The sequence below is a fragment of the Squalius cephalus genome, assembly GCF_949319135.1.
Source record: "Squalius cephalus genome assembly, chromosome: 7".
NCBI classification, from domain to species: domain Eukaryota; kingdom Metazoa; phylum Chordata; class Actinopteri; order Cypriniformes; family Leuciscidae; genus Squalius; species Squalius cephalus.
Genome location: NC_137128.1, coordinates 32,710,706 through 32,721,656, shown reverse-complemented (window position 1 = coordinate 32,721,656; position 10,951 = coordinate 32,710,706). Strand labels below are relative to the sequence as shown.

General features: G+C 36.0%; 1 protein-coding gene across 2 annotated transcripts; it reads left to right on the top strand.

The window, feature by feature from the left end:
• The first annotated feature begins 7,375 nt into the window (after positions 1 to 7,375).
• dynlt4 (dynein light chain Tctex-type 4) lies at positions 7,376 to 10,717 on the top strand. 2 transcript variants are annotated; one of them, XM_079877146.1, is made up of 3 exons: positions 7,376 to 7,537; positions 8,440 to 8,511; positions 9,960 to 10,717. In XM_079877146.1, the coding sequence occupies exon 3, from the start codon at positions 9,971 to 9,973 to the stop codon at positions 10,661 to 10,663; it is 693 nt and encodes a 230-aa protein (XP_079733272.1). In that variant the 5' UTR covers positions 7,376 to 7,537; positions 8,440 to 8,511; positions 9,960 to 9,970; the 3' UTR covers positions 10,664 to 10,717. The 2 variants fall into 2 exon arrangements, with proteins under 2 accessions (XP_079733272.1, XP_079733271.1); XM_079877145.1 differs by having other exon boundaries at positions 8,440 to 8,569.
• The last annotated feature ends 234 nt before the right edge of the window (positions 10,718 to 10,951 follow it).

The following is a 10,951-nucleotide window of genomic DNA, read 5'->3' as shown; positions in this document are numbered from 1 at the left end:
CTAAATGGTGGAGTAGTCGAGAAATAATGACTGTAATATACTTTTTTTTATTATTATTTTTTACATAAAGCACTGATATTTAACGCATTATATACGGTATATATACAATTTTAACTTTTATATTTATATATATTAATTTTTGTATTATATAATTTATATAGTTTTTTTATAGTTTTTTACATATATGTAATTTTTTTAATTTACATATGCACACACACACACACACACACACACACACACACACACACACACACACACACACACACACAAATCTTGACTATAAATAAAAATAAATATATCACATTTTTTTGTTAATTTGTTCATGAATTTATTATGAATTTATTTTTAATGAATTCTTTAAATTCAATTTAATAAATGTAATTTATATGATTTTCTATAGGCTATACTTTAATTTAGTGTGTGTGTATATATATATATATATACACACACACATATACAGTATATATATTGTAACAGTATATATGTTGTAACATGCTTACTGAAAAAAAGGTGTGTGATGAGTCAAAAAAAATCTTGAATAGTTGCTGAAAAAACTTAGTGGAACAGGGCTACATAAACTCAATAGGAACAGATATATTATAATGTCAGGAGGCACACCACACACACAAATGTCACGATAGGGTAACTCTTCAGTCTACTGTGACAGTGCAGTCCGTGGATGGACATTTCCACTGTGTGAAACTGAGGGGTTGTACTGTTGTTTCAGTATTAGTTTACTTGTGGGCATGTTTATTTGTGTTATAAATAACCCTCAGGGTTCAATTTGTGATTCTTATCAGCTTGATACAATCACACAGGTTTTTGCACTTCTCATGCAAACACAGCCCATACAAACATTTGTAAACACTGAGCATAACGTGGGAGTAGAATTAATAAGGGGAAAATATACACATGGAAAACCCATGAAATATGCATGTAGTACACTGTGTTCATGGAAATTACATCCAATGAGCCATCGACTTTAGTTTGGGTTTTGACAGCAAAACAGCAGTAGATTTTTTTTTTTTTTTTCAAGTTCAAGCTATAATGCTACCCATGACACAGAACATCCCATAATTATAATGCTTTATTCACAAGAAGTCTGGAACAGCAGAAAGTACAATAAATTCCCCAGTAGATTTCTTGTTCTCTTTTGTTGTTTTTGTTGTTGTTTTTACTCCCTCTTTCTCTACTCTAGGAAAATGAGCAGAAGATAGTTGAGAGATGTCTGGTTTATGACTCTGAAGAACAAGGGAGTTTTTGGAGAGACAGGCACGGGGCTGTCCCGGTCTGACAGAAGAACGGCAAGAGAAGTGTCTTACATTCCATGCTTCTGAGACACAAGATCTTTATTCATTTATCTCGCTATAAAGTATTAACACTTCTTTTCAAAGACATTTTAAGCACAATTTATTTATTTATTAGAAAACAAGATTAATTATTGATTTCTATCTTAGTGCTTTTATAATTTTTTCAGGCTTTAAAAACTACAGGTAGTTTTTTTTTAGATTTACCGTATACTTGTATTATGTGCACATTCTTCTTCATCATGTTCTCTTTATTATTATTGTTAGGAAAGGCCCCTGATGGGTTTTCCTCTGACTGAGTAAAACACTTGTCCTCCGCCCACAGTCTCACCTCCCTCAGTCTCTTTCTGTTTCAGCTCCGGCGTGAAGTGCGTGATGCTCTCGTCTCCCTCGATTACATTGTCATCAGTTCTGCACACCTTGAAAACCGTAACCACCCACTGTTCTGAATGTCACCTCTGAAATACCCTGTCACTGAATCAAGCATAAACACCCACATATTTCTGGACAAAAAAGTTCAGTTCTGAGGAAAACTCAGCGTTGCCTGACTGTGTATAGCTAATAACAGTAACGTGTCTCATATGAGCCGAGCCAGCGGCCTTCAGAATGAGGATGAGAAGCTGAGATGATTTTGAGAAACACCTCTGAATTTTCTTCTGAATTCTTAATTAATTTCTTTTTTTGTAGCCAGACAGTAGTGACATTCCATTAAAATAATTTCTTAGAACTTGAAAAATTAGATTATAATTTTTTTCAGAAGGGTGGTTTCGGCCTGTTAGTTAAGATCATGTGTGTATGAAAATTCAGGGTGATTGTGACACTTTTTCCAAGTCATCTCATATACTGTATATAGATAATGGGGCAGTTGTTCTTCTCTGGATTAACTTTAGTCTATATTTTTATTTTTCCATGTTAGTTTTACAGAAATCAGCTGGCTTAACTGTTTATTAAAGATTTATCTGTTAAAATAACTGGAAAAGTGTTATTATCTTGAACGTCAATGCTTCTGATTAGAGAAATGTATGCGATTATATTTCCAAAAATTCAATATGATAATCTTGGCTTTGTGTCACCAAAAAAAGATATCATTCTTTTTACTGATAAAATATGTGTCAAACAAAAACTTTGTACTTTAAGGGAAAGTACAAAGTCGTGTCTAACAGAAGTAAATCTCTTTGTCTAAACATGTTGGAGATACATAAATCCACTGATGTTTTTATACTTAAACTTCAAGCCTTTGGCTTTAGTGCTGCTGTGAGGTGCATCTGGGATCCAGGCTGCCATAATAATCAGCAGGGAATGTTGTGGGAATTCCCCCTATCTGTTACTTTGGAATGTCTTATTGGTCTGGCATAATATTTGGGCCTGTAAAAAGAGAATGTTCAAAGAAAGAAAGAGTGAGAATGAAAAGGCTTTAAGTCAAAGCCAAGGACAGATGTTGTACTTTACCAGAGAATATAGTCTAAAACCTTTCAAAGCTGTTTGTTTGTCCTCTTTCGTTTTTATTAATCTCTCAGACTTTTGATTGTTCGCATAGGACATGGACAAGGAAAAAACATAAATTTTTAAAAAGCATTTTGTATAGTCTACCTATGTATTAATTCCAGTCAAATTTCCATTTGCGTCACAGTGATACATTTCCAGTCCAGATGGTGAATGAGCAGGGAGAGCGGGTCGTACTGACAGTAAGTTATTAATAATAAACAGTTTAAGCAAAGATCAGCCAATGTGTCATGTGACATGTGATCATTAATGGATAAGACTGTGTCAGCGTACGAGAAATCAGTTTTTCCAACTGAGCTGGATGATAAGTCAAGTAAATAAATAAATATAGCCTATAAATGGGGTTGTAACTATATAGATTAGCAGAAAATATATGTACATTTTCAATTTCATTTGCTCATATGTGTATGGCCATTTTGTAAATTAATTTCCATCTATATTTATATTGTCCAAAATATTTATATTTGTATTTACCCAAAATGCATTTTAAAAAATAAATTCTAGCATTTGAAGGTTTAAGCAGAATATATTTTTTAATTACAAACATGTGATATTTATATACTGTGTGTATATATACACAATTTACGCCAGACATAACAGCTTATGTTTTTACCCTTGGTGTGGCAAACATAACAAAATCTGATCTGAATACCTAGTAGAGAAAACTTTGGCAGTAACAAACGAGTAATAAGAGGTGTCCACATCCTTGGCTGCTGTAGAAAGAGCTTTCCTGCAATATTGATCCTATTAGTTAATGTTTTCGTCAAATGAGCCTGCTGCTGACGCATCAGATCTTGAAAGTCGAAGCAAAGCTTTGCAGTGAAACAAATCAGTCTTTAGGGAGATAGCATTGACCCCAAAATTGAGAAAACAGTGTTAAAAGTCAAACAACAATCTGACTTACAACAACAGCGTGACTTTCATCACATGTGCAATAAAGAATAACCAGACTGAAAAGGAAGCTGCCATTCTACTCTTAACAAACTGTGCATGAATCAGGTCATACAAACTTTGTTGTATATGTTTCTGACAGACCCCTTTCACAAACAAATACGCCCTCATTATTTTTTGCTGAGACAAACTATGGGGGCTTTCCCTGAAAATTCTTCAACAAACAAAGGTCTGCTTATCTAGCCCTGCCCTGGGCCTGTGCCGGTGTCCAGAGGAAGTCCACAACAGTCTCCCATCACCCACAGGCCATACAATCCCTGCTTTTGTCAGGAAACACTGAACAAGCCAACGGACAAGGCCCTGTTTGGTCTTCGGAGTGTTGCCATGTGGTGGGACTGAGGAAGTTAATAATTAAAGCCAGTCGCTAAACATCAGCAACTGCTCTTTCACTAAATTTGACCACTTCCTCTTTGTGTTGATTACCATGAGGTTTTCCTTAAATACGCCATAAAATCCCAAATGGAGTTTTGTGGCATTTAGTCTATGCTGTTAGCTGTAAAGTCGTCCATACCAGTGGTTCTCAACCACTATGAGGCCTTAGAAAAGGGGGAGTGGGGGGAGGGGGGGCAATATGTCTAAAAATATTTAAATTAGTAAAATTAACATATATAGACGCTAACATTAAACTAACAGCATTTTGGGGTTTATAATTTTTTTATTCCTATAAGTCTTTCTCTTATAGGAAAACAGACCAAAAGTATTGATGACTCATCCTGCACTACACAAATTTGGTCCAATCAAATGTTCTATATCATGAGAATAGCCTGCCCACTGAAACAGCTTGCAACAGTAAACAGAAAATCATGGTTAGTTCACCCAGAAATATACATTCTGTCATTATTTATTCACCCTCATGTTGTTCCAAACCTGACTTTGTTCTGATATTTTGAAGAATGATTCGACTGTTTTTGTTCACACAATGAAAGTCAGTGGAGTTCAAAACAACATGGGACCCATACAACATTTATATGGGGACAAAAAAAGGGAAGTCATACAAGTTTGGAACAACACGAGGACAGAATTTTTCATGTTTTGGCTGAACTGTCCCTTTAATAGTTTTGTCGTAACTTAAGCCCGTTAGCTACTAAAAATAAGGGATTCACAGGCAGTGTTTGTATAAGGGTCTCTCAGTTTATTTACACTACTGTAGAGGATATGAGTGATATCACCTGGCCAGCAGTGTCACAGTTTGTGTTACTCAGCAGTGACTCTCTCAGCACAGCCCACCAGCTGAACTCCACCGAGGAGGGGGCAGGGCGCAGTGGGATTGGGCCAAGGAAATGGCGGACGCTGTCAAAAGGAAACGAAACTTCTGTCTGACTCCATTTTTTTTGTTGTGGTTCCCGAATGTGATTCACTGGTTCTAAGACTACCTCTGGAAATACTGGCAAGTGGGTGACACTAGATGACTTAGTCAGAGTGAGAAATGCGCCCCAACTTTTTACTGTTACTTTTTACTCACGCAGGCTTACTCAAAACATCAAACGACTACAACGTCATGTTATGAGAGCTGTGGGATATTTATGAGACAAAGTCAGATGTTTATGTTAAAAAAAACAGGAGTTTCATTTCATACTTTTGTCACAGTTAACAAATTAGCAGAGTTGACAATGATTAACAATTAGACTAGCCTACTTGTTTAACCTTTTTTATATTTTTGACAGAAGTCTCTTATGCTCACCACGGCTGCATTTATTTGATCAAAAATACATAAAAACAGTAATACTGTAATATATAATTACAAATTAAAATAAATATTCGATTCTTTGATGAATAGAAAGTTCAAAAGAGCATAGAATTTTATAATGTACAAGTTTTTATTGTCAATTTTGATCAATTTAACCCATCCTTGCTGAATAAAACTATTCATTTAATTCATTCATTTATTAAAAAATAGGTATTTTCGTGCCATACCATGCACATCCACTTGTTCTGTGTATGAAACATTGTGGATTTAATTGTGATTCAGAAAAGATGTTAATCAGACACCATGATTAAAGTCAATGAAAAATGCATCAGTTTACTGTAGGTCTCAATGAATAATGCAGAGAAACAGAATACTTTGATATGATAATAATAGGTCAGAATGTCAATTCGGGTCTGAAACTGTCTTTTTTTTAAACTATGGATTAAATGCCCTTAAAAAACATTTCAGTTAAAAAATGTTTCATTTATATTTAGTAGCAAAAAAATAAATATGTTTAGTTTTTAGCAACTTTCCACTCAAAAATTAGAGAGGTGGTAACTTTACTAGAATAAATGACTTTAAATATTTACTGTAGCTTTTTCTTATTGTGATACTTCATCTAAAAATGAAAATTGTTTCGTTCATGTCATTCCAAACGTATACGATTTTCTTTCTGTGGAACAAAAATCTAGCATCAATTAAATATTTATATTCAATAACAGTTAAAATTGACTGTGATTATTAATCTTCAGAAATGCCCCCAAAAAGCCAGTTCTTTTCAACAAACGATTCACAATTCTGAACGAACTCATTACCAAATCTTGTGTTCTTACATTTAAAATGATGTATTCAAAGTATTCAATTTCGGATGCAGCGTATAACAGCACTGCTTGGAGGTTGGTACACATAACAGCCGCTCAAAGCAGCCTATCAACATAGCAACACCCTAGCAACCACCCAAAACACCATTGTAAAACTGGTAATCATTTGGTGGCAAACACTATACTTTTTCTTCAGAAAAGTAAAAATTTCAGTTCTGTACTGCGACGATCTACTAGTTGATTAATGGAAGAGAGAGAGTCCATCTATATGAAAACACAGTTTATGCATGGTTTTCCCCTCTCAAAGGTCTTGCCTTTTCATCTGTCTCCACCGTTTGTATTTTCTGCTTGTCAGCACTTTTCAAACTCCACTAGTTTATTGATACATCTCCAGACATGTCCAGGCATGCTAGAACTCGTTGACCAGTGCACGTCTGTCATTTATTTCCAACTTCCTCACAAATGTCCCTATGTTTCGCATGACTAACAACAAAAAAATGAGAGGGGTAAATTTGGGGTGGACCATGTGTTTGACATTACGCATATTTTCATAATTATGAACAACAATTTTTCCATTAGATATAAAGTATTTGTCAGTGATATTCTTTGAGATAATTCTCACAAGAGTTATTGAGTTGTTCTTTCTGAAATAGCTGACTGACATTGCTGGAATTGGTTTAGTGAGTGAGAGATTCATCACAGAGGAACGTTTGATTAGCTGCTTGTGTCTGAATGTGACTGCAGCCCTCCTTTTCCTCTTGATTGCAGTGGAAACAGATGGTTCTGCCTGATACAGCCCACTGGCAACCAGAGATCAGCACCTTTTCGCTCTCAAATACATGAGATCATTTGCGATGCAGCTCCATATTACTATTGGAAATACAAAAATAACATAGCAAAACATTTACCAAACAAAAAAATGTATGTTACTGGTAAAATAAATTTGATGACTACGAACATTGGCCATAACTGTTGATAAGCCAATCAGGCTACAGTGGAGAGTTGAAATAAAAGGCTTTCCATGACTACAAGCAAGTTTGTGGCAGATATCCAGGTTATTCAAAGCACTGTGTGAATGATTGCCTGGCTTGCGGGGCATTGTTTAGTGTGCCTGCCCATGTAGCCCATTTTGACAATAATTTACGGGATTGCTCTTTGCTTAGAGATGCACTCGCAACAGTGAGCATGGACCACTTAGTGACAACATTGTGAAGAGACTCCCTCATTGGAATACGACAATAATCATATTTTATTGAGCTCCTAAACGGGTAAGGAATTAGGGTAACCCATCATTGATTCGTAACGATACCGAATTCTACACTTAACAAACATTTTGGTATTTTTTTATAGATGGTTTTGCCAGTCATATTATGACTTAAGATTACTGTTTTTATGTTGTGAGTCCCAGAGACTCCAATGATGTATAGGTAAAAATAATATTAGTCATTTTGGAATTCTACCAACTGTTTTCTCTTTAAATTATTTTAAAATGGTCCTCTAACCTATTTAAATTCCTTTGACAGCCGTTTTTGAAGCTTTAACCCACACAAATTAGGCATGAACTTTTTTTAGAAACGACGTTGTTAAATAATATAGTGGCAATGTTTCTGTTTGGTGTCAATTTACTAAAACCTATTAGAAAAAACAGAGAAAAAATACAATAAAATTGATTTTGAAAAAATCATATGCAGTTTCTGAGACATATTTTTGTATTATTTTATATGTAGGACGTGATGAATGTTATCAAGTTGAAATTTAATTTTTAATCCATTCTGACAGAATGTTTAATTGCGAGGAAGTATCACACTGATACGTAAATATATTTGTATTAAATATATTGTAACACAATTAAGACAATATGTGCTCCTCTGAGTAACTTTGAAGTTCATGTTGAACATCTCTGACTCAAGAGTGATTTTACCTTGTTCATTCTTGCTGCTCGTGGCGTGGAAGCTGACGGTAAGGATGTGCTCATTAAATGATTTTATCAGAGTGAGGATGTAGAACTTGATGTTCTTTTCTAGTGACTCAGAAATGAAAGACTCATTTGTACTCTCTCTTCTACCCATACCTGTACTTTCACATGTTTCATCTCCTTACTTGCTGTAACTCTTCTACATGAGTGTAGAGCTGTAAACTGTGGTGTGTATGTATATGTTTTGGCACATAGATTATTATCACTCAAGAGTGGTGTGGAGGCAAAGACTGTGGAAAGGCAGAAGAGAAGTGAACCGAACCTGAGGTGTGGTACTCCGTTGACTCAGTCTGAGGACTCTAACAACATTTCACTGTACAGACAGGTGGGAACTTCCCTGACGGTGCTGATCAAAAAGTGTTTCATACATTAAAAAGCACCTCATTCTCTTAAATAAGCTCTTCGGGTTGGCTTCCATGAAAAACCTTAAACCTGAAGCAATAGTAATGGTTTTCAATTGTTATCATCATCTGCAGTTGATCTAGGTCTGGACTCAAGAAGATGTGTCTCGAAAACCATTCCTTTGATTCTGGGCGAATAAATCATTAACAATTAAAATTGATATCCTCTTTATTATACCATGAGAATATAAACCTCAGCAAAAGAGATTAAAAAAAATTAATTAATGTTTTTTTGATTAGCATCTCAAGGGCCTTTTTTCAGTCATGAAATGTGTCATTTTATTGGGCATTCGCAAAAAAAATCCAACAAAAACCAAACAATTTTTTGTGTGGGTGTTTGCCAGTAGATCAGTTCCAAACAGTAGTTTGATGGTATTTGGTCCATTTTTTCCTTCATGAACAACTTCAGGTCATTGATTTTTAAGTGCAAAAACATTCAAATTTAGGACTTTGGCCTGACTGTTTTACAATATGAGCGTTTAATTCATAGATCTACCCTGCTTAGGATTATTCATGTGTTTTTAGAAACACGTTTGGTTGAATTCCAGCTGACACACCATTGTTTTTCTTATGTTGAAATTGTGACTCGTCATATTGTCATATTGTCATATTGTCGCTCTCAATTCCTTAGTCTGGCCTTTTTATTGGCCTACTGTTAACACCTTTTGAATGTGATTTTGTTGGACACGAATTCATAGGGCCTGGGACAAAATTGTAATGTTGGACCCCAGCCCCCATACACCCATAAACATTGATTTAGTAGGTCCCCCCTAGTCACAGGGTCTGACAATGATCCTGGTAGTTCCCCCTGATGTCAGCTCTGGCCAGACACCCTTTATAAGAAAGAATAACAAGTTACAAAGAGTACATACATCCCATACCAGTGGATTTATGAGGGCCAAATCCCTGAGTAGTGGTTTGTCCTATAACTATTAAATCTCAAATGCCTTTTAAATTTGATCTATGTAAATGTTTTTTGATCAAGGAAATTATTTAATTTAGAAACCTATGTCTTTGAGGAAGCTATAGTAATTAGTATTCAGTTTGTGTTACTGGGAAAGGCCCTTAGTCTCACACTGTTAGAATTCAATAATTGAACTTGCATGACCTCTTTTACAGAGTTTACCTTCCTGTAAGTTCACATCTTTTTCAACAAATACATGGGTAATTCTCAAGAACTGATGTCTTTTGTGCCTCAACTTTCTACAGATATAATGAACAGAATACTGAACTTGACACTCTAATGCCCAAGAATGTTCAAAATCACTTTTTGAACAAGGCTATATCGATACAATGTGATTTGTCTCCTCGCAGATTTCTTCATCATGGCCAATCAGCCTTTACCGCTGTCACAGGAGACTTTAGCTCAGTTCAATCGCTCCCTGACCACAGAACCAGGTACCTCAGGGCCTCCAAGGAGACGTCTGGGCTCCATCTCCACCCGCCGAAGCTCCAAAGACCAATCTAAGGACCAGCCCCACCACAGACCCCTGTTCCTCAGGGGCATGACGGGTCTCTCGTCAGAGTCATCGTTCCTGAGCCCCAACGTCAGCACTTCTCACATCTCCATCGGCAAGCGGTTCTCTTTTGCCGGCTGGCACCAGGGAGGAAGAGTGAGCTTCTCTGGACTCTACCTTCCCCAACCCATCCAAGAAGTCTATGTGGAGAACACCTACAGAATGGGACCAGAACCAGGGTGCCACTTCAGCGCCAGCAGGACCCAGCAGATATTACAGGCAACTTTGGATAGTTATTTGGAAGGTGTGAGTTACAGTCCTGACAGTTGTAGCCAACTGTGTCAGATGTTAGCAGATCTAGTTCTCAGTAAGCTTAAAGATGTCAATCCGCCACGATATAAACTTGTGTGCCAGGTGGTGGTTGGGCAAAATGATAAACAAGGTATAAGGGTGGCCAGCTGTGGCCTGATCAACCCCAACACTGACAACTACACATCTGCTGTTTTCCAAAATCACTCACTGTTTGCTGTGGCTATGGTACATGGTATGTACTTTGAATGAAAGTTAAATCAACATCTCTTATTTCGAGTGTACACGAAAGATATAAAATAAATACTGGTCATATAATTACACAAAATACAGCAATGGTCATCTGGTTTGGAATATTAAGTTATTTTTAATGTTTTTGAAAGAAGTCTCTTATGCTTACCAAGGCTGCATTCAAAAACACAGTAAAACAGTATAATACTATCAACTCCAGAGATATTGGCACCCTTGGTAAGTAGGTTGCAGTGAAAATAAATCTGCATTGTTTATCCTTTTGATGTTTCATTAAACAAAAATTCACAA